Genomic DNA, 23,098 nt, shown 5'->3' with positions numbered 1-23,098 from the left:
TCTGTGAAAAACCACAGAACACTTTAGATGGGAAGGGGTCTCAGCTGGACATCAAGTTCAACCTTCATGCTTTAAACTGACTTCAAATTTACACTGAGTTCATTAAAGCCTTGTCTAGTCAGGTTTTCAGTCTATCTGTGGATGGATATTTCAAGGTACAGCTGTGTTCACTATAGACACTGCAAATTTTGCTTACCTCTGTGCAGCCACAGGCTGATTTTGAGTAAAATGTTGCATCGTGGCCTGGTGCAAAACCACAGGTGAAATGTGCCATACCTTTAGCATGTTACAAGGCACTGTCACAAGGACATGAGACTAAAAGGTCCAAGGTCAAAAGGAGAGATGCTGGCCTGTAAAGAAAGGGCCTTAGGGAAACTGGTACAGTATAGCAATTTGGGGAACTGGCACTGAGCTGAACTGAACTCTTACTTGCTCCAACTTCACAGACTTACTCTTGGCCAGATACCTAAACCATTTGGCTCAGTATCATTCCAGAAGCAGCCACATTTTCGAAGTGATGCAACAAGGAAATAAATCACCTTTATTATGTGAAAAGCAATCGCTGTGCAGTCTCTGAGGAAAAAAATGTTGTAAACAGGAGGATGCATTTGTCTTGGAAAACTCAGTAAATACAGGTGATTGTGCATGACTAATTATACATACTGTCTTGTGTACAAACTTATATACAGAAAACGTGATTGTTTTATTATGGTTTGAGGACTTGTTGAACAGCTTTGAATTTCTTGCTGGAATTTAAAAACTAGTGCTGTGGCTGGCTCAAAGGACAACAAGTCAGAAATGAGCTGTCAGGGTTGCTAGGAAATATATTAGCCTCAGTAATTTTAAGAACTAACTAAAAAACTTCATTTTCTTGTTTCCTCTTTTGCCTAACCTCACCCTTCCCACAGCCCCCAGATACACACAGGTCCTCTACACCCTTTAGAAACATTGCAGACACTGATTTCATGCAGGATGTGCTTGTTACTGTCATGTCCTAAGGTACTTGTTCTTGAATCAGAGGGTTCACACTAACTGCTTCCCCTGTCCTTGCTTTGGAAGAGCATCAAGCTTTTGTGTTCACTTGTGTACACAAAGGCTCTGCTGTGCTCTCATGAGCCTCTTGCTCCACTCACAGAAAGATCACACAGCTGGTGAAATTGCTTTAGCCCTCCCAACCTCTGGCTGATACAAGGTTCACGTACTTTGACCACGGAGGCTTCTGAAGTCCATTATTTGTCCCCATCCACAGAAGTAATTACCAGGGACCTGTGCTGTCCCTGTGACTCTTCACAGTTGAGCTCTGCCCAGAGCCAGAGGGCAGTGCATATTCATATTGAGGAAATAAGATCTATTCCTCATCCTCACATGGCATTTTCACTGGCATTTTTGGAAATAACAGGGAGGGACCTTCTGCATAAATAAAAAAATAGAAAAAAAAAAGAAAAAAAAAACCTCCAAACAATCCTTTGTTAAGGGGTTAATAGTTTCTTATTCTGTGTCTAGTCAAGGAATATGCTTTTTCATTGACTTTTTTGTTAACTAAAACCAAAATTTTTGGCCTGATAATTGCTCTGTATAGTTTCCTGAAGAGTTGTTAAGATCTCCCATGAAGGGAACGTGTGAAATTATTTGTACAATTGCTAACAGTGTGTTCTGACTTAGGAGTGGAGCTTTCAAGTGTGCTCATGTTAATACTAAAAACAGTAAGAAATGCCATCTGGAATGATTGCTGGAAGTACCATAAAGGAGGTCTCTTCTGACACCTCTGTTATGGAGTAGAAGAGCTTTCTTTCCCAGATGCACACACACAATTTGGGGACCATTTTCTCTTGTTTTTGACTTTTTTCCCCTCTGATTGAAGTAACCTTTCCACTGTGAATGTATAGGTCAACAATCCTTCCTTCTGCTACAGGAACTCAATTAATTGCTGAAGGGAAGAATAAAAAAAGAAACACATTCTGGCTCCAAAGGGAACAAGACTGCAGGTCTGAGCAAGACTTGCCCTTGGCATTTCCTCTTGCCCTGCTCCTGCAGGCAAGCAAGGCTACAGGGGCCCTCTGTCACTCTTATGGAAATACATTTCATTTGAAGTAAATGTTACCCTAGTCCACTGATGCCATAAAGAAAAATGTTGGTCCAAAGTTTAAAGGAGTGATCTCAATTGTGGAAAGGGCAGTGGCAAATTTGGGGAGGCATTCTTTTGACCTCTCTTGATCTGGACTTTTTTGATTAATACACACAGGGTGGCCCAAAAAGCAATCCAATAATAAAGTGATTAAGAATGGTGAACCCAAGAGTCCCCCTGACTGGCCAAATGTGTGTGAAACAGAGGCACTCCTGCTCACACCATGTTGCCGGTGGATGTCAAACATGATTTTGGGGACTTCAGCTTCCATTTTGGCAAACAAGAGGTTCCTGACAAGAGTCGTGGTCATTGTATAGTCAGTGCATCACTCAAAGCAATCCATTTCAGGGATGAGTTTTAAACATGTCAACAAATCATAGCACTGACATGAGTTTCTTTTAGCATTGCTCACCAGTTTTTCCCCACACTATACATTGTCATTAAAGAGTGTTTCATGATAATGGCAAATCAGAATTGCATGCACAGTGCTCTTTCTCCAGGAAGTCTGGCTCCATTCTCTCAGGTAAAGGAAAACCTTTAACATACACATGATCTGCCTGCTATTCAGGAAACCTATTGGAAGTTCCCTGGTTTAACCCACTCTATGTGCAAAAGCAAATTGATGACAGGAGTTCTCATGCGAAAGTTTACAGTTTAAAAGTATTTTTAATCCAAACACCTATTTTAGTTTTATCTTTTTTTTTCCCCTCTCAAAGCTATGTGCTCTGGCAAACAAACATCATAAAATCTCTTCTGAATCTTCATGAGTACCCTAATCTGGGCATTAGTGAACAAAAATTCCTTGGGTGTGGGATGCTGACACCTTGCAGACTTTTCTGAAAGGATAAGAGAGACATAAAGAATAAGGACAATTATGAAAACCCTCTCCTGACTATCTTCACACAACAGAAAATATGAAAAGAAAAACTTTTCACAGGAAATTTCTGTTGCTTTTCTTCTACTCTCCCACCAATCATCACCATGTGGGAAGGCTCTCCTATTCCAGAAGCAAATAATCTTGGAAGGTTGAATATTGCAGAAATTCCAGGTTTTAATTGATTGAGGGATTCTTGCTTTCATTCTTGCTTCCCCATGGTTCGGTGGCACAGGAAGAGAAGCGCAAGCTCTGCTTGCCAGAGATGTTTACAGAAGCAATAGAGGCTTTCTGGCTTCCAAGGAGATGTTCAATGCAGTATCATCATCATCACTATCCTGGGAATGCAACAGGAACTCTCAGCAAGATCTCTCCATAGGTGGAGGGATCAGTGCATACAAACAAGTGGCAGTGTGCAAGTATGTCGGATTTCATTTGAAAGGTAATTTTATTATGTGGTTTCCAAGGTCCTATTACTGTTCCAGCTAAAGGAAGGAACACCCTGAATTGATAGCATCCCATATCTGAATTGCTTGAGCAAGTACCTGCCAGTGTAGAGAAGGGCAAGAGTCTTTTAGAGTAATAATGAAATTACCTGCCCCACTGCACGTTCCATGAGTAGATCTCAAAATACTTCACAAGAGGAAGTCAACTTCACTATTTCTATTCCATAGAAATGGTTTATGCAGTTGATATTACACTCTTTTTATGCCTCCATACAGTAGGAAAGGATTTTGTAATGGAACAAAGTATTTTGTAATGGGTAAATCACTACTATTTAATTAAGATAGCAATGGGTGATGCTCATCAGCAGTTTTAAAACATTCCTGACTCCACACCTTTGGGAATATCACTTTATAGTCAAATAAGAAAATACACCAAACATAAGATTTGCATGGGAGCTTTATTGTCTCTTTTATTTCCATAACTACCACTAAAGTCATTCCTCCTGGACAAGGAAGAATAAATATCCTCAATGCAGAAAGTTCAGTGAAGTGGCAGAATTATCTAATGGCTAATTTAAAGATGCACATAACCAGAGCAAAGAGGTGATAGTTCTATACACTAGCTGAACTTGCATTTCCTGAATTCCTCTTCAGAAGAATGGTGGGCGTCTTTGATCACGGCACTTCTCTGAATCGCTGATTCTGTTGGGGCAATGATCTGTTAAAAGTTTGACATTTTAAAGAACAGAAGAAAAGCATCCTCTTGCCAGCATTCCAAGCATTCCAAGCATTTGATAAAGCAAGGTTGATATTTTATGTGTGATTGATGCTGTATGGTATGCTTGTGTGCACAGAGAATTTACTGATTTTGAGGTGCAATTTCTTGCTTCTAAGAGTGTACCTTTATAAGGAATATCTGGTATCTTGAATACGTATCTCTGCTTTTGTAGGATGCAGCAGCTTTCTCTTTCTGCTTATCTTGTTCAACATTAGAAACAAACAAAACATACCACACCAAAACCCTAAATAAATATCTACAGAAGCCATCCCCACATTATTGTGAAAACCTCTCCTTCAACATTTTTAACATGTAAATATTTTAATTAAGAAACATCTTGTCGTGCAGTTTTACAGAAATCGTGGGTGAAAGTACCCTGAAGGTGATCCCACAAGTAGTGTCATTCACTGCTTTGCTGAGCAGGCGTTCCAAACCCAGCATAAGATCTTGTGTTCTTTCCCTAAATCCCAGGATTAATTAAATATAGCAGGAGAAAAAAGAGAAGAGTTTGCTTCCTTAGTTCAGAGTGTTATTAAATAAAGCATTTTAAACAATCAAAATGTAGTTTTCTCTTCTGTTGAATGCTGTATTTTTCCCACTTAGTGAGACCTGTTGTCTCAGAGCATGATATGTTCTACTTCTTTGGTAGGATTTCCCATACACAGACCCATGCTAGCTTTGGACCCTCCTTCTCTAATGCCAATGGCAGTACAGAATTCAGCCCAGAATATTTGAGCAGTGTTAACTCAGACCAGTTTCACTTTCTGCTCTTAACTTAGTGCTACTATTGCTATGTTGATACAAATTTCAATGAGCGGTAGTCAGAGCTACGACAATGACTTTGTAAACCCTAATTTTTTCCCCTCAAAGCTTGTTTTCATCCAGATATCTATTTTCTTTTGATCAGGTTTTTAATAAGCATTTTTTCCCTGCAATTTTAGGGAAGGAACAGAAAATAACTGCACTACAAACCTATATGGCATATCATCTGGAAGAGTGTATTCCAGAATTGCTGGTGCCATTGGATCTTAGAAATTGCATATAGTCATCAGTAATGCCACAGGTGAAGAAACTCCAAAAGAGGGTGGCAGGGAGAGAACTGGGGAGGATAGGCCAAGGGGGGTTGCTTGGGCAGTGAGGTAGCCCTCTTATTTCTCTGCCATATCTGCTAAGCTAATGCCAGGAAATAATTCTTTTGTCATGGACAGTAACCTCCCAAATCCTAAGAGAGCACACAGGAGCTGTTCCATAGCACCCTGTGCCTGCCAGCCCAGACAAATATGTGATGGGATAGGAGATCATGAGTCCAGGGTGAGAAACCACAAGGATGTATCATTCATTAACACCACCCACAGCCTGCCTGCAGATGTGGGACCTGAGAACAGGGTGCTCATGTGGAGAATGTCAGGAAGCAGAAGCGTGGTAGGCTGCCTGTGTTGGCAAGCGCGAGATTACCTAACCCATGGTTAGCATGCAGTGTGGGCAGGTTCTATTAGCAAAGTTCAGACCATGATGTTCTAATTAAAGAAGAGGTTGTCCTAGTTGCTAAGGCAATGAATGCTTTCAGTATTGCTGCCTCTACCTCTACAAAGCATGTTCTCAGCTGTCCCTTCAGTTGTGTTTGTCCGACAAAGGGCTCAGGACTTGTTGCTTCAGTCACTACATTGCTCCTGAGAGCTGATTTACAGGTCAAGAGTAATAGGTGAAAAGAATGCCAGGGAAAAGTGGTTTAAAATGCTGCTTTATCAGGTACCTGCCTGGGGACAAGTACGTCTTAAAACTATGGGTTTAGGTTACGTGGTTTTAGTTTTTTAAGCTCAGTTCAGCTTCTTTTGGGAAAGAAGAAGACAAGATGAGGAGATTTTTATGCTTTAAAATTGGTCTAACTGTCAGCTTTCTGTGAGGAAGAGGCTGACTGAGTGCTGGAGCCAGCCCTAGAGTGAAGAAGATGTAATGGTTTGAATTTTTTATTAGTAAAGAAGCTGGCTACCACCAGACAGGCATCTTGCTTAGCTTAGTCTCATGAGAAAGCATTCTCTGATTCATTATTCCTCTACCACAATACATACTGTGCACAGGCAGCTACTAGAAACAGAAGGATGTATCAACATCAACAGGACTGAAAACTGCATATTGTGAAGTTAATGTGGAAGTGAAAAACAGTCTTCTTGGGGTGGTCCACAGCTGGCTGCAAGTCCCACACCAGCTCTGTCATCCCTCTTTCTCCATGTGAGATTTACATCAGTTCCAGCTTGAGACTTTACATGATTGTGTACAACATCTTCAAAGCAGATTTTTCTCTTTTAGAAACACTCTTGCCAGTGCTACAAATCTTTTTCCTCTGTCACTTTCTGGGGAAATGGTTGTCTGGCTGTAACTTTGTGAGATTCCAGAGCCATGATCCTCCTGTGTCTTGGAGATGGCCATGAACAATAGAATTCCCAATAAGAGAAAATTATGTCTGTCTTTGGGAGACAAGAGAGCTCTACATTCATCTTCAGTTTTCAGTATGCTGGGCCACTGTATTTTTTCTCCTTATGCTTTTGATTCCTGAAATAATTTTCCTCTAGCTGCCTATTAGATTGGAGAAAATTCCTTTTACTTCATCTTCTCCCCCCCCACCTCACTGCACACATTGAAGCATCTGGCATCACCCCTCCCTACCAGCTGGTGTGTTACTGCATTGTCCAAGGAATAAGCTACCATTTTCCAAAGACCCTTGAAGCCACTGAATTTCACTTCTAACTTCCTGAGGACCCTAACCCCAATGTGACATTTGCTTATCTTTCTCTTTAAAATGCTCCCTCTACAATTTTATCTGGTCTAATTTTGCATTGCAAACTCTGGACTGTCATTTTGCTAACTCAAATGTTTCATCTGCACTGCATTCTGTGAAACCCTCACAACACAAAAATCTAACTGCAACTCAAATTGTACTTTACAAATGAGCAGAAACCTCTTGCTGGCCCAGACTCATAACTGAATTTGCCAGAATCTCCTGCTGCCTGCTGGAGGCAGATGTGGACTGTTAGACTTTGAAAATTTGGGATAAAGTTCTGATAAAAGGAATTCTGTCTGGCAACAGCTGAGTCTAAGTTCGTACCCTGAGTTAGTTTGTCTTGGTGGTTTGGTTATTGATGTGTTTAGGGTTTTTGTTTTTTTTTTTTTTAACAATCTTTCTATTAAAATTGGAAGCAGAAACTATGAGACCTTGGTGGTATGACTAAAGCAGCATTTTCATTTGCATTTTGGTGGGGGCTTCACCAGTTTACAGGGAGAGACAAAAGCTGCTGCAAATATTGCAAATATTCTCACAATCTGCTTTGAGGAGAATTGCGAGTGCCCACACAGGAGAAACTTTTGCCATAACTAGGTATTATTAGTCTCAGTGGTCAATGTTCATCAGGAGTTCATCCTGCCTGATGCAGTCTTGGTCTGTGATGAAGCCTGGTGTGCCAGTCCTTGCCAAATTAACAGGAAACTAAGGAAAACAGATATTGCTAAAGATTTTTGCTGCATATAAAATGTACTAACCATTGTAAAAGCACTTGGAACAATCTGCTTAGATAAGATGCTAATGCATTTATTGGATTTGCTGACATTTAACAGAGGAATTTACTTTGAACATAATCCATACTGAATACTAAAAGGGAAAAGAGTCCTAGCAAGAAGCCAAGAACTCCAGGAAATTGGGGGTTGTTTTCTATACTGTGTTTATAAATAAAATATATCAGTCCCTGCTTATATTCTGTGTTCATCAACATTTGATGCTATTCCTAAACTGTCCTCTCCTTTTCATGAGAGATCAGATCAGGGAGAGGCTCAAATCTTTTATCTTGACTTCATTCTTGTATGTAACATTTGGAGACTGACTTTAGATACTGCACAAGCTCAGAGTGGGCAAGAGCCAGCATAGATGTTTTGCCATTTCCATTTAACCTCTACAGAATGATCACTGTTTTACACACTAATGTTCCACTGCCATCACATTTACTGGTCTTCCTTTTCAAGGTGGTTACTGATGGAACAGTTGGGCTCAACAGTTAATAACTAGTCAAATTAACCACTATTTCCACTTGTGAGGCACATCTTCAGTGGTATAAAAAGTGTACTGCATTTCCAGGGAGGAGGTTACAAAATTAACTAATGGTATTTTGAATATTTCACAAGTTGGATGAGATGGTGGAGTTAGTCATTCCGCACACTGGGAAAGCTGTGAGCTGCAATGAGGTTTGTAGCCTTCCGTGTTTATTCTCTGTGACTTTCTCCCAGATTTCATCTTATTTACTTGCTTCAGCTCACTGAAACAGCAGCTGGTGTTTTTCCTTCATTATTTTCATTTATTTTCATAGGTCTCTGGCTCCATTGTTCACCCCCACCTTTTCTTTTATCATGCTGCAATTTCTTCTTTCTGACCTATTCCTCTCTCCACCTCCTTTTTTCCCCCCCTTCATGTGTTTTTAATACTTATTTTCGTTCAGTTTTGGAGATCTGCATTCAAGGACCATCTTTTCACTCAGACATTCTCAACCTCTTCCAGAGGCCAAGTATCTGTCACTGCTCCTTAATCCTCCACCAACCCCTTCCTGCTTATGGCTGGAGCATTGGCTTCTTGTCTTCGCTGAAGAAGAAAGAGCAACAGTGACTTTTAGTGTTGGCAGCCATCCTTCTTTTCCTCTCATGTGTTTCTTCTCATCTAGCAATTGCCATCAGTTCTGGGCAAACCATGAAAAAGTCACCAGACTGGCAGTTTTCCATTTTCCAGCATGCTGTTATCCCCAGCACCTTAGGGTGTGAGTTCTGCATTAAATACCAAAGATATATTAAGATTATGTAATGTTCTAATCAGGTTGTGTCTTTTTGCTAAAGGAAAAGATCCTCTTATGGGCATTCCCTATGCTTTTTATAGAATAGCACTGTTAAAAAAAGGCTTGCTAAATTTCAGTGCCTACAACAGTATGAGCATTTAAATGTGTCTATTCCCAGATGAGAACCAGCATTAACAATGAGTTAGCTCTTAGACTGTAAATCCCACCAACGCAAGCCATAAAAAGGGAAAAAAAAAAAAAAAAAAGAAGAAATCAAGAAATAAGCAGCAAAGTTCTTCAGTGATTTGTCTGTGCTCCAGACAACTGTTCTTTATTCTGGCTACCTTTTACTCCCTCCCACTGACCAGATGTTTGCACTTGCAGCCATGAATAACTGCTTTTAAAAAATCCAGGGAATATGGAAATATATGAATAGATGAGAAATTTGGAAAAGGGATTCCTATAACTACAGAAGTACAGAAGTCAGGCTGATTTTCTTCCCCTCTGAAAAAACGTTTGTCAACTGGAAAATTACCTTTGTATCATATAGAGATTACTACCTCAGAACTTATTTTCCAAATCAATATTTTCATAACAGCAGTAGTAGATTCCACCAAACTAGTTCTTTTTTCCTACTGCACCTTTTGATTCCCTCTGGAACAATTTCTTATGCAATAATTGTTTCAGACTGTTTAATTCTCTTCATCCTGGCTGTTTTCTCAGTGATGATAGCTGCAATCACAGCTGGTTTTCCACAGCCCTGGTATAGAGAACGCAGCCTGCTGGGCCACGGCTCACCTGGTCCACACATGGTGCTATGGTACTGCTCTGTTGCAAAGGTTTACACAATCCTATAAAAGCCTCCTTGATTTCCCTGTGAAAACTGACAATATGCAGTACTCAGCATATCTGTATATCTTTTCCACAGCTGTAGTCTCAGTACCCATAGCCTTTGGTGACTCGCTGAGGCTAGAGAGGGGATCTTCAGTCTTGTCCCAAAGAGTCTCAGACCTCCACTGAACCATAGCATTTGCAACAAGCTCTGGAAAATTTCTGGGCTCTTACAGCTTGACATCACAAAAATATGCAAGTATAAAGAATCTGTTTGAGATTATTTGCAGTGACTGGTAAAATTAACTTGTTTTACCAGCAAGTTCCTTTTCTCTGAGTTCCACTCCTTGGGACTTGTTTTACACAGTCTGTTCAGAATCCTATCTGATTTCCATTTGTTTGGGGCACAGCTTTTAACATGCATACCAATTAGAAGCGATGTAATTTTTCTCATTAACAGCCTTAACCAGTCAAAAAGACCTTTGTGACCACATTTCCAGCAACTACATTCCAGCCTGGAGTACTATTGTGCTCATTTCACCTAGACTTTGTAAATGCATGTTGCAGCTCTTTGATGCCATCCTTTTTGCTCACTGCCCAGTCCAAGTCCACACTGCAGTGTTATTTCTGGTGTCTGGTTTGCTTTGAGATGGTCATCCCCCCGTTTTGAATAGTGAATGTACTGCTGATGGGCTTCATTAGGAGCTAGTGCCTAGCTCTAGAAAAGCAGTATGTTTGAGCAGCAGTGCTAGAGGCAGAGCTGGGAACAGTCAGGAAGAGGCTAAGGAATGAATTGCACATTATACCCAACTGTAAAATGCTCTATTCTACTACCCAGCTTAGCCCAGTCAGGCTGACAATATCCTGTGAGATCCCCAGGCAATTGTTGTTTGCCCTCAAGTACTGCTGAGGTCATATGGAATTTAGACACTCAAGTTGGCACTCTGGTGTTGAAGAATGGATCTGCCAGAAACATGGTAGGGTTTCAGCACTACCAGCTGAAGATCTGGTGCTCAGTACTCAGGAGACAAATGGAGTTTCAAAAGCTGCAGATGGAAATTTTCTTTTTTTTCTTACCTACTCAGAGGAGTAGGTGTGAATTTAAACTGGTGGGGACAGGATATTTTTAGCATTGGAGTTTAGTGATTTCTACTAACCACTTGTCCTTCCGCATTTGTTCTTCGTACTTCATCGATATCTTTCTGTCCCTGATGAAATGACACACACAAAATGGAAAGTATATTGCTGCTATCAGACTCCTAAAAGGAACAGCCCTGCTAACAAAAAAAAAAAAAAAAACCCACAAAAAAACCCCACAACCAAAAAACAGTATCTACATGTTTCTACCAAAATTAACTGGCAAGAACAGAGTTGTGGGGCTACTGACTTTGTTGTGCAATCGTGTCATTCAAAGAATGTTGATCAGACCAATATATGTTAAGGTTCTTACATAGAAAGTGTCATTTTCTCACTAAATATGGTGTGGATCTGCACAATTACCCTGTGGACAGGCTGGAGATTGGGTCTACCGAAATTTTCTTGAAAGGATGCCTTTGAAACAGCATGTTAAGCATCAGTTATATCAGGGATGTACACTATGCTGAAACTCCATTGCACTGCATATTTGAGGCATATTTGTGAAGTCTCAAGCTCTCTGGCCAACCTAAACATTTTGTAGCAAATAGCTTCAAGCATGTCCTTCTTCTAAAACTATTCTTTGCAGCAGAGGAAACTAAAAATTCATATTTTCTGAAAGGCTGCCTCCTTTCCCAGCAGAAGGAATACATCTAGAAAATCAACTGGAACCTAACATCAATTCAGGTGGTATAATTCCTCTTTAAAATCAGCCTTTTAATGTCTTAAGACAGTATTCTCTGTTGGCACCTCTTTCACATTTTCTGACCCAAAGTTAGTTATTTAGAGGTTTTTCCAGCCTAAATGGTTCTGTGTTTTGGATTGTGTGTTTCGGACATTCTGCTATCAGTTACAGGTTAGGTAGGCCACAACTTTCTTTGTTCGGAGCCTAAATTTGTTCAACAGTAGAAAAAGAGTTTATCAAATTAATCATTGTGTGCACCTGGTTACTAGCACATATAACAACTGATCTGCTGAGGTAATGGGGCAGATGGATGGAAGTTAAGCAGTAGCAGCTGCATCTTCCAGCATCCAGTTTGTCATGCAGGTGTCAATTGCATGTAAGCCTTTAACCATGTGAATGCTGGTTTCTAGGACTGTCTTTCTGCTCATGCCCTGTTACACCAATCCTGTCAAAATATCCTTCAAAAACTGTCATTTATTAATGAGCTGGTTTCTTAAAAAATGCTTAGAAAGGAAAATATCTGTTGTGTTATTTCAGGGATCAAATCCCAAATCTAACGGCATAATTCTATTCTAACTGTAGCCCACAACAAGTACAAACAGTTTGGACTATCATAATATTCTGAGACCTTCAATGATATCTTGGCATGTGACCTTTACTTATGCCTATTAGTAGGTTTTGGGGATTTTTTTACCACAGGTACCATCATTAGAAGGAAACTATGAAAAAAATGCTCCTGTTCATATAGGCACTTGTGAACAATGCAGTCAGTACAAGCTTGAAGCAACAAAATCTTTATTAAGACTCCATCTTCTCCATTCCTGCAATATCCAGCCTTACACACCAAAGCTACCTTAACAGAACATTGCTGTGGTTGCAAACTCAAGTATATAAAATTAGACAACTAAGTTCTCACATGCAAACAGATTTTTTTCAGATTATAACATGATTATTAATTACATGATGGCAGAGTGATTTCCACCAGACCCTTACTTTATTTGATATGCAAAAGGATCAGGTGCCAACTTCACAGAACTCTTAAGATATCCGTTTCTATCTTAGCAACATGTGATTTCTTCACCCAGACAATCCTGCTTTTCATTTTGTATCCCAACACCCCATCAAATATCTTTTGTTCTCTTTCTCTCTCCTATTGAAGAAGTAAACTCACCATTGTTAATTCTAGTAACCATCCCTACCCGGGCTTGATTAGAGAGAGATATCCAGTTTACAAAAACTCAGTTTTTCTCTTGAAGCGGTGAAGAGAATTTTTTTTTTTAATCATTTGCTGTCAGGGATCAGCAGATGTAAAGTCTGAAAATGATTCTAAGGAGAGTGAGCTTTCTTAGGTGCTGAGTTAGTCAAGAAAGAAGCAGAGGTCTGAGCTTACTTTATGGGTATAGATTCTTTATGATGCAGCTGTTCCCTTTTATCAACTTTCTACTAAGCACATACAGATTTCTAAAGGCTCGGTTAAATTTTTTTTTTTTTTCCTTTAATGTTCCCAGACTGGTATCATTGTTCCCTAGCAGAGTTCGGAAAGGATTTATAAACCATCACTAGTTCTGAGGCTCCAGCTGCCAATCACCCAGTAGTAAATATTCCAACACCTCTCAAATTTATCACAGATTACAGCGCAGAAAGAGAACTTGCACTAATCCTTCCTTTCAATCAGCTAATTGATAAAAATGAGGTAATAATGAAGCTGAGTGATTGCCCTAACAAAGCTACTGCTGCACTTGGCATAAAGCCCATTGCCAAGGAGTGGCTGCTTTTTCACCTAGATCTGGGAGAAGGCAAGGAAATACAGTTCCTCCTGCTGATGATCACTTGTCTTGGCTGCAACTATTTTGCACCTAGTTATGCTGAGTGGAAGAAGGTGGGCAAAAGTTTCCAAAGGCCATTGGCATCAAGTCTGGTACGGGAGAAATCTCTCAAGTTATAACCTCTCACTGGAACTGTTGCAATGTCAAGCTGACATACGAACAATAAAGTATCACACTTGGAAATATTTTCAAAATGGGCAAAGGGCACAGTGACAGGATAGTTTTTTTGTTTTCCAGCACTGAGCTCTTGTAGGTTGATTGGAAAACTGTTGTTAAAAATTATTTTCTCTGTAGATGAAATTCTTCCCTTAATGGACTTAAACATGTGTTGATTTCACTGGAAAATTTGCTTGGTCTTGTCATTTCTTTCAGGTGATGCAGGAACTGTGAATTCTGACACCATCCATGGTGTAAGTATAAGCTTATGCCTTTCCTCAGTACACAATCTGATAGAGACTGCAATTTCAGAGGAAGCAGCAATGCTAGCACCCCTGTGGCTGCCAAGCTCTGTAAGACAAGTACATGCACAGAGTGTAAAATATCTTAAATTTCTTGGGCATTTTTTGTGTCTGATGTTGGATTCCTTCAATGTCACCTTCAGACTCTAAAGGTCTGTCCTGTTTCTGGCCTTGTCTGCTTGGCCTCTAGTAGGTCTGACAGCTTTAGCTTCACCCAAATGAAAGGAAAACCCCCTACCATGTCAAGACACAGTCTGAAGCACAGACTATTGAAGCGTTGAAGTACCACTCTGAAAAAGAGGTGTTTAATGTTGACAGGTTCATTGGCACTAGTATTGGTCTTGCCTTGTTGCCTGACCTTAGCATCAACTTTCCTGTAACTGCTGTTGAGACTGAGGATTATCCTTGTTACTGACAGTTTCACTGCTGAGATGGCGTGACCTGTCCTATTCTTTTGCCAATGTAGCAAGTACAGATCGTAGCTCACAACTTCTGAAATGTCAGCAAGAACACAGAAACTTTCTTCAGCACTGACAGTCCTGCACAGAGAGCAGGATGAAGCTCACAGTCACACCTCACCCCCAGAAAAAGAACATTTTAGTTTAATCACAGTACATTTCTAAGATACACAATCAGTTGTGACCACTTAAATAAGTCCATGTTAGCTGCTCAGACTATGCTCCCTGTTTATATTCAGAACCATGTACACACATTTTCAGTGTGCTTTTGTCTGACAAGGACATGAAAGTGGACTTTCTTCTACAAATTTTGTTAAACTGCCAGAACATTTTCATACTGGGCATTCCTATTGTTGCAATGGTCAAAAAGCAAATAAGCCTGAGTCATTACTCAGGATCTGGGGTTTATTTTACTCTCTCTTCACTCGAAAGTAGCAGCTATAATGCACTTCTGCTTTCTAGAGAAATCCTCCTAGAAAATATTTAAAACACAACCTTCATGGGAAAAAATACGGAAGTTCCAGGGTTTAACTGATGGTTACTGTCTTTTATTCTTGGCCAGAAACTTTCCCATTTGATACACCAGGCAGTGATCCTTATAAAAAAAGTTGGGGGTAATTTCTTTTCCCTTAGTACCTATTTTCAATCCAGGTACTTTTTTCATACAGATTTTAAAGGCCTGACCATCAATACAAAACTTCAAATTATTTTAACAAGTCTTGATATCATGCTTTAACTTGTAATAGGATCTGTGTTTTTATTATTCATCCATCTATTTTAATTTAGTTTATATTTTATATTTACACTCACTCTTTAGTCCTGTATAGATTTTTTTTTTTGGTCAGACTTAAAGCACGTTTAATATAGAATCAGTGTAAATGTGACAAAGGCCAGATTACTACTGACAGTCTGGGTACCTGAGGAAGCAACCCAAGCACTCATAAGGCAACCTCCAAACATGCCCAACTCACTGAGACAGGGACCTTGGGGCTGACACAGAGTGTTGGTCATAAAGGACATTGCTTGAACTGCACAGACCTTGAATGCACATCTCAACATTATTTACATAATCATTATTACTATTTTTGGTTGTCTGAAGAGGTTGTTTTATTGTGGGAATCATTCACTTCTCACAGGTATTTTCTGAGTTCATACAACTGGCAGTTATTCCTACATTTTGGAAGAAACACTCTGTCAATGATGGAATGAGCTTTCCAGTTCTCTCCAAAAAAAAAGACACCACTCTTCAAACTAATCTAAGGCCAGTTTTCTTTCTAATTAGAACCCTGGCTCTGGGGAGGCCTGTATTGGTAACACTTTCAGAAGTTAATGAAGCTGTTCTGGAAACAATTAAGCCTTCCATGTATAAAACAGGTATTGCTAATGGAAAAAAAGATCTTGGGATCAGATAGAGTATCCTCTTTTTCACCAGTGAAAGGTGTCCTCAGATGAATTAAAATCTAAATGTATAAGGCTAAGACTGGAGGAATAATACACACTGTGCTTCAATATTTCTAGAAAGGCTGGCAGATATTAATTATACATGTCTACAATTCAGTTAAGGCTTTTCTTAGTCTCAGCATTCACAGTGCAGGGAAATAAATGGCCAAGTGTAACAAAGGAAACACAGTAAAAAGAAAGAAACACTAGATCCACTGTTTGCTAGGCAGTGAGGTGAAGCAGTCAAATAGAAACAATTATTTAAAAAAACCTCATAGAAGTGTGTGTGTATATATATGTTTTCCCAGAACACAGACTAGGATATCAAGGATATTTCTGCTTGAATAGCAGTGAAATCAATGCAGCTGCTCCACGGACCTTGACATACCTTGATTTAGGCTTAAGAGTGCCTGCGTCACTGTCCCCTTCCTAGCCAGTGAAATTTGAAATTATTTAAAAGTTTGTCCAGTGATACTTTTTTTTCCCAGGTGACTCTGTAAAGGCAATGACACGTGTTAGCACAGAACAATTAAGGTACTGCAAATTATCCAGAATTTTGCCGCAAATAGCATAGGGGTTAAGATTCCTTGGCATAAAAAAAATGTGAAAAAATAAATAGCGTATGAAATTGTTTTCTAAATTATGTACAACATATTATCAAAATAATAACAATTATTTCTGTAAGTGAAAACACATCATCATGGTAGGTCAAAATTTATAGAAGTACTATCAACATGAAATCAGATTATCTTCATAAATTTAAATTTGCATCATATTTATTCTGCATATCTTCATTAGTTTTTATTGGTTTAAAATCACTAACCTTAAAAAAGACCAACCAAAAGAACAACCAAAAGAACAAAACCCCCCAACTCTTCTCTAAATGACTGAATCACAACAAATGGAAAGTAGTAAATGGCAACAATGAAAGAAAAGTACGCAGAGAGTTCTGTCAGAAATATAAAGCAACATATTTCCTTCACAATATTTTTCTTATAAGGCATAATGCTAGGTAAGCCTCTAGTTATGGGTGTTTACCATTTTACAACTAGAAGCACAATTGAAATCTGGGAGAAACCAACATGAAAATGACATCTTCTGATGTAGCAGCACCTGATATAATGAGAGAAACAGAACAATCTGGGTTAACTGTTTCTAATCTAAACTATTGTCTAAATGCTATTTTGGTATAAGAGAAGTAATTTCTGAATAAATAAGTAAATTTCCTTTGCATTCTTAAAGTTTTAGGCTTTTATGGTGTTTTTTGGCTATTTAAAGGCATTCCGTTTATCAGTGTTTATTTTTCTCCAGTTCCTATCATGCCAGGCAATCTGAATCTTGCTCTTTCTTGGCTTTTGTTGTTTTGATTTTTTTGTTTTTTGGTTTTTGGATTTTTTTTTTTCTGTAACAGGAAAATCTCCATTAAATTTTAATTTACTGCCCATAGTGGACAGCATATTTAACAGAGCTTCTACTTCATGCTCAAGAACTGGGAATTTATTTTTCCCAAGTAGATTAAATTTCACTTATTTCTTGTCTAAATGCCTTTTCCTACCACACGACGTGCCAGGCAGCCTGTTCTGCAGTAGTGCTGTACTCATTGCAGCAGCAGATGGTAACAAGCATCTCAAGGGTTAGAACTTGCTTCAGACTTTTGGTCTTGCTCTCCATGCTCTGATACTATAAGCAAGATGCACATTTTAGCATTTAGAAGAAAAGCAATCCACAAACAAAGAGTCACAACCTTCTGTGGATCAGTTAGCACAATCCAACTAGCCCGCTAAGTCAGATTTGACTTTCTGTTCACTGTGACAAGACTCTGAATGGTTGATTTTATGAAAAGTAGCTATTTCATCAACTCCACATAAAAGAAGGCAATGGAGAACTCGGCTTTGCCAGTGCATATCCCATATCCTGAGTGTGCCAGAGCAGCATCTACCTCACTAGGTATTCAAAATGCTGATCAGCCACAAGAGTGTGTGTAGGAATGGGGACAAAATAACCTCCCGGTTTTCAGGCATATTTTAGCTTCTATTTCAACTGGCACAAATTGCACTATTTAAAGTAGTAATGCACTTTTCAGTCGCCTTCTGAACAAAGCACTGTCTTTTTTTCTCAAAAGACCTCATAGTGGTTGAATTCAGCTAGAACAATGAAGCAACTGTAAGAATGTAAAAAGGACTTCATTGGTGTTAAATGGGAGATGAACTTCATGCACTTTTATAAGTTTGAATACTTGTGGGCCTAACACCTCCCTTTCACAAGAAATGGTAAAATGGAAACTAATTTTATTCTTTTAATCAAAAAACAGATAATCTGTAAGTGTGCAGGGTCTTATGATCAGACATTATAATTTTATTTACTGATGTTCTGGTGTAGTAACATTATAATCTGTTTGATCTTCTGAACTGTTGTGCCTTATCTTTTATTCCAGTAAAGAAAAAATGAGACCAAATACTCACATTATAATTTTACATCACTATAAATCAATACTTTAACAACATTACAAAATTGACACATTTCTATTTAAAGATAAACATCTGGTTTATAAAATTTTTAAATAATAGGACTATTGAAGCTTTGAGATTTTTACCTAATGAAACGATCATTACAAAAAAAAGTTATATGCTTGACATTACTATAGGTTTTGCTTTTTTGTTTATTTCTTTAACATGCAAATAGACATCTCACTCCAGAACCCGTGTAGTTTCTAGAGAAACCTTCCTCCTGGCTGAATGACATCTGAAGTGCAAATATTTGCATCTAATTTCTTCTACCTGTCCTTGGCACAAGTATCCTTCTGCACTGCTTGTTTACTCAATGTCCAAAGCAATTGCAACTTCAGGATTCTCAAGGACAAAGACTGATAGAGCAATTTTATTGTGACTATGAAAAAGATTACTTGCTTATAAACACAATTTCTGAAAAAGTCTATCTTCATAGGTAGGCATTCCTCCTGTCCCTGTCAGGTTTTGTAACATCGTGGTAAGCATTCTCAGCTGGAGCCTCTGACAAACATTGCTCTGGGTTTGGACAACTGTTGTCCTTTTGTGAGTACGTCACCAACCTGACAGATAGAGAGCAATTGGAAGCAAGACATTTTGTCCCAGTATGATGTTCTATCATCTGTCATGTATGGTAGCATATTAGATAATCCTAATAATCCATGCTGCTCTTAAACCCTAAGAATTCTTGTGGGTTCTGAGAGTTCCCTGTTCTAAACAGAAGATAAGAACATTAAGAACCTCCAGAAATTGTTCAATATTATGTAGGATCCGACTCTGGCAAGTTAGTAGTTTTGAAAACATAGCATGAGGCTGGAAACTATGGAACTGCTGAAAATTATAGTAACAGAGAGGGGACAGCCTGACTTTCTTAATAATGAAGCTGTACACACAGCCCTGCTTCATCCTCCCTACATCCCCAGAAATTCATTCATTGACTGTCACCAAAGCAGTTGCAATCCTTCCACAGTGCAAGAGAACATTATTACTTTAAGGCTAATCCTTTAGCTTCATATAGGAGAAAGGAGAAAATTAGTCAGTTCAGTACAGCTCATTTCTGGCTTTGATTTGCTCATGAAAATAAGCACATAGACACCAATCTGTATGCAACCACAGCTATTCTAGAATATCCTTCCTAAAAGAACTAAATTATTTTTACAGATGAGCAGAGTTGGGTTTTTCCCCCCTGCAAAATGTTCTCCTAGTTACCACAGTATGTCAAAATTTTCAGTCAGTAAACTAAACAGTTTTGTGTTATCAGTGGCATATCCAACATCATGATTTACTTCAGTTCATCTGATATCATGCTTGACTAAAGCATCAGGAAAAGGATGCTGCTGGTGGTAGAATAATAAGCTTGATGAACCAATACCTTAATCAAGTCTGCCAAATACTATCTTGCTATGAATAATCTGTTCCAAAGTTCACAATACTTTGGTACAGTATACTGCAAAACATAATTTTTGCCCAATAAAGAAACTTCTGCATGAGTTACAGCATTCAAGCAGCTGATGTAATGAGAGAAATTAGCATTCACGGTATCTTTTTAGAGAACACTAAACTATTCCCTTATCTTTCTATAAGAAAACAGTTAAATCCTGATTACTAACCCAATTACTCATACTTTTGATTATATACATTGCTACTCAAAGCACATGTATACTTTGCTTCATCTTCCATTCTAAGAATGGATCAATGCCTTTCTAAAATGGGATTGTATGCACATTTGTTCATTTCTGTTCTCCTTGCATATTCCTACTGGAATTTCAGGCACACTATACATCCATACACACAGCTTATCATACAGTACTCTGAGAATGCTGATGTATTGCAAAAATCCATTTTACACTGCTCATGAAGTACAGTTATGAATTAAAAAAACCGCGTTGATGGTTGCTCTATGCTCACGGGGAAAAAAAAAAAAAGAAATAACAAAAGGTGCGCTTATCACTCGACTCTCAGCAGCTGCCAGCACGAAAGGACACATCACAGGGACACGCTCCTTACAAACACACATGTAAGCCAGAAGCCGTCATATTTATTCATTCCTGACGCGGTACCGGCGCTCGGAGTTGGGTCTTCCAGCGCCGCCGGCGCCCGAGGCGGGGGCCGGGCCGGGCCGGGCCGCTCCGCGCCCTCCCCGCACTTACCCGCGCCGGGCGGCGCTCGGGACCGGCGCTGCGCCCGCGGCCCGGGCTGCCTGTCACGGCGGCGGGGCCCCCTCGGCGCTGCCCAGGTGTAGCGGCCCGGGGCGCCCTGCTGCGCGGGCGGGCGCTGCGCGGCGGCGGCCGCCGCTGCTGGTTGGGCGCTCGGCGCCTGTCGCTGGGCGGCGTGAGAGCGGGCTGGCCCCGCCTCGGCCCGCGCCTCCGCCCGCCCATGCACAGACATGACACAGACACACGGGCGCTGCAGCCGCCGCTGAGCCAGCCCGGGGCAGCGCGGCGGCTGGCGTGCGGCTCCCGGCACCCACCGAGGGCAGCGGCGGCCGCTCCCGGCTCCGCCTCGGCCCGCTGGGCGGGCAGCCGCGGCCCCGGCACCCGCAGGGGGCAGCCTGGCACCGGGCGCCGGAGCGAGCCGGCGGGGGAAGGCTGACAGCGGGGAAGAGGCGGGAGGCGAGGAAGGAAGGAAGGAAGGGGAAGGGGGCAGCCTGGCACTCAGACTCGGGGGCGGTCTCCAGGCACGGGCACGGAGCGAACCCGGTCGGAGCGCGGCACCCAGCGGTCGCTGACTCCGGGCCGGCAGCAATAGCAGCGACCGCGGCGGTTCCGGAGGGAGCCTCTCCGTGCTCGGCTCCGCCGTGCTGGTGACCTTCCTGGAGCTGATCGCCAGGCCGGGGCAGGGCCTCCTCTCCCCGCGGAGAGTGTGCACCAGGCCCCGGGGAGCGGGCAGGAGGCTGGGCCGGAATCCCCCTTTGCCCCCGGGTCCTCCTGGCCGCCGGCGGGGCCTGTGCGCCGCGCGGTTCGCCGCCGGGGAGAGGGCGGGGGAAGGCGAGCGGGACGGACGGACGGACGCGGCCGGGCTGCACCTCGGGACAGCGCGGGGCGGGCAGGCCCCGGAGAGAGCTGAGCTGGGCGGCGGAGGAGGCGGCCACCTCGGCGGCGCATCCCGGGAAGAGTCGGGACCTCGCCACCGCCCTCCTCCTCCTCCCACCGTTAGCGGCTCCTCGTCCCGCGGAGAGTGGAGCTGCCTCTGCCGCCCCAGCTGGGACCCACTGGCTGACACCTCCGGAGCGCCGGGCTGCGGGGACGGAGCCGGAGCTGCCCGCTTGGAGCGCAGGAGGGGGAAAGAGCGCTTGCTTGCGCGGAGCGGCTGGCGCTGAGCGCCCGGCCCGGGAGCCACCCGGGGAAGGTAAGCACCTTCTCGTCGAGTCTCTGCTGCTTTTGGAGGCGAGGGGCGGGGGAGGGCAAGAAACAATCGGTGAGTGTCTCCCTTCCAGCAGCCCGGGGAGGGGGCACCCGAGTCCGGAGGGCCGGGCTGGCATCTTTATGTGCTGGATTTTAATCCCCGTCAGATCCGGAATTTAAGAGATGCTCAGGCGGAGGCGCGCGTGTCGCTTCCCGGCACAAAGTGGCACGTCCCTCCGGGCGAGGGAGGGTTCTCCGTTCCGCTCGCTGGCTCGACGCCGCACGCCCTCTGCTCCGCGGCCGGGAGAGCCGGGGCTCCGGCCCCGCCGAGTGCCGCTGCTCCGCGGCCGGGAAAGCCGGGGCTCCGGCCCCGCCGAGTGCCGCTGCTCCGCGGCCGGGAGAGCCGGCGCTGGCGGCCGCGCTGGGACGGAGGGAGTCGAGCCGCGGGGCGTGAGCGCTCTGCCCGACCGAACGGGAGCCGGGGGCAGAGCCGGAGTTGGGCTGGGACGCTGAGCCGAGCAGGGTGATTTGCCCATCTCCCGCCAGCCTCCCCTGCAAGCCTCCAGCCCGGGAAGCGCTCTTTTGGGAAAGCTTCCGCTATTACCTCCTATCCAAGAAGTGTGTCATTTAGATCATTAATCCCTGCGCACCGGGGGATGGGGGAAAATAGCAACTTGCGGCCCTGTGGAGGTGACGTGAAGTTTGACAATGCCTTATGTAACACTTTTTGGAGAGATTCCTAGTTTTTCTCCTGTGCCCAGTTTTAGCAAGCAAGTGGTTTTTCTTCTTTGTAGAACATCAGACAAGCGATTTTTGTGTTTTCACCTGAGTACGGTGTCTCCTGCTTTGTTCAGCTTAGAACAAGGCTACTGGTACACAGCATATAAAGACTACTTTTTCCCTACATGCATTTTGAAATTGAAATTAGCCAGTGGAGGCATTTGAACAGTTGTTAGGTCTTACCTTTTTCTGTATGTATTTCACATAGCACTCTTAAAAATACGACTGGAAACATTTTCACAGCACTGACTGTTATGCATGTATTCTGGAATGTATGGATGCCAGGTTGGAAATGGCAATAAATCAAATGTCTTTTAAATATTCTTAGCCTCTTTTTAGACAGTATCAGTGCTGGAAAGACTAGAAAGCACCAGGCTAAACAAAGTTTTGTGTTAAAATCAGACCTGGCAATTGCCAACAGGTCAGCATATTTTAACGGTATCTGCTGGATACAGATTTAATTTTCTGTGTACAAAATATTTTAAAACTTTTTCAGAAGTAGAGGGAAATTTGATGAATGGGTTAAAATGTTGCCTAGTTTCTGTAAGGGGTTATGTCTTCTACCAGGGAAAAACCCCAAAGCAAAAATAGAAAGCTAGCCTCACAC

The 23,098-nt window shown here is 41.9% G+C and overlaps 2 protein-coding genes across 3 annotated transcripts in view; one reads left to right on the top strand and one right to left on the bottom strand.

Moving 5' to 3' along the window:
• Positions 1–1,542: 1,542 nt before the first annotated feature.
• Positions 1,543–22,247, bottom strand: LOC141728957 (uncharacterized). The gene is made up of 3 exons (XM_074540236.1): positions 21,922–22,247; positions 20,518–21,848; positions 1,543–4,147 (listed from the first exon to the last, which is right to left on the bottom strand). The coding sequence occupies exons 1-3, from the start codon at positions 22,245–22,247 to the stop codon at positions 4,065–4,067; spliced, it is 1,740 nt and encodes a 579-aa protein (XP_074396337.1). The 3' UTR covers positions 1,543–4,064.
• Positions 21,577–23,098, top strand: part of LARGE1 (LARGE xylosyl- and glucuronyltransferase 1) — a 272,944-nt gene continuing 271,422 nt past the window's right edge. Inside the window, exon 1 of one of the 2 annotated variants that reach the window (XM_074539311.1) lies at positions 21,577–21,715. The gene's annotated coding sequence lies outside the window, so the exon portion shown is untranslated. The remainder of the gene's footprint in view (positions 21,716–23,098) is intronic. The other variant, XM_005491163.4, reaches the window with a different exon arrangement.

The sequence above is a fragment of the Zonotrichia albicollis genome, chromosome 4, assembly GCF_047830755.1.
Source record: "Zonotrichia albicollis isolate bZonAlb1 chromosome 4, bZonAlb1.hap1, whole genome shotgun sequence".
Classification (NCBI taxonomy): Eukaryota; Metazoa; Chordata; class Aves; order Passeriformes; family Passerellidae; genus Zonotrichia; species Zonotrichia albicollis.
The sequence above is the reverse complement of the archived record's forward strand: the minus strand, read 5'-3'. Positions and strand labels throughout refer to the sequence as shown.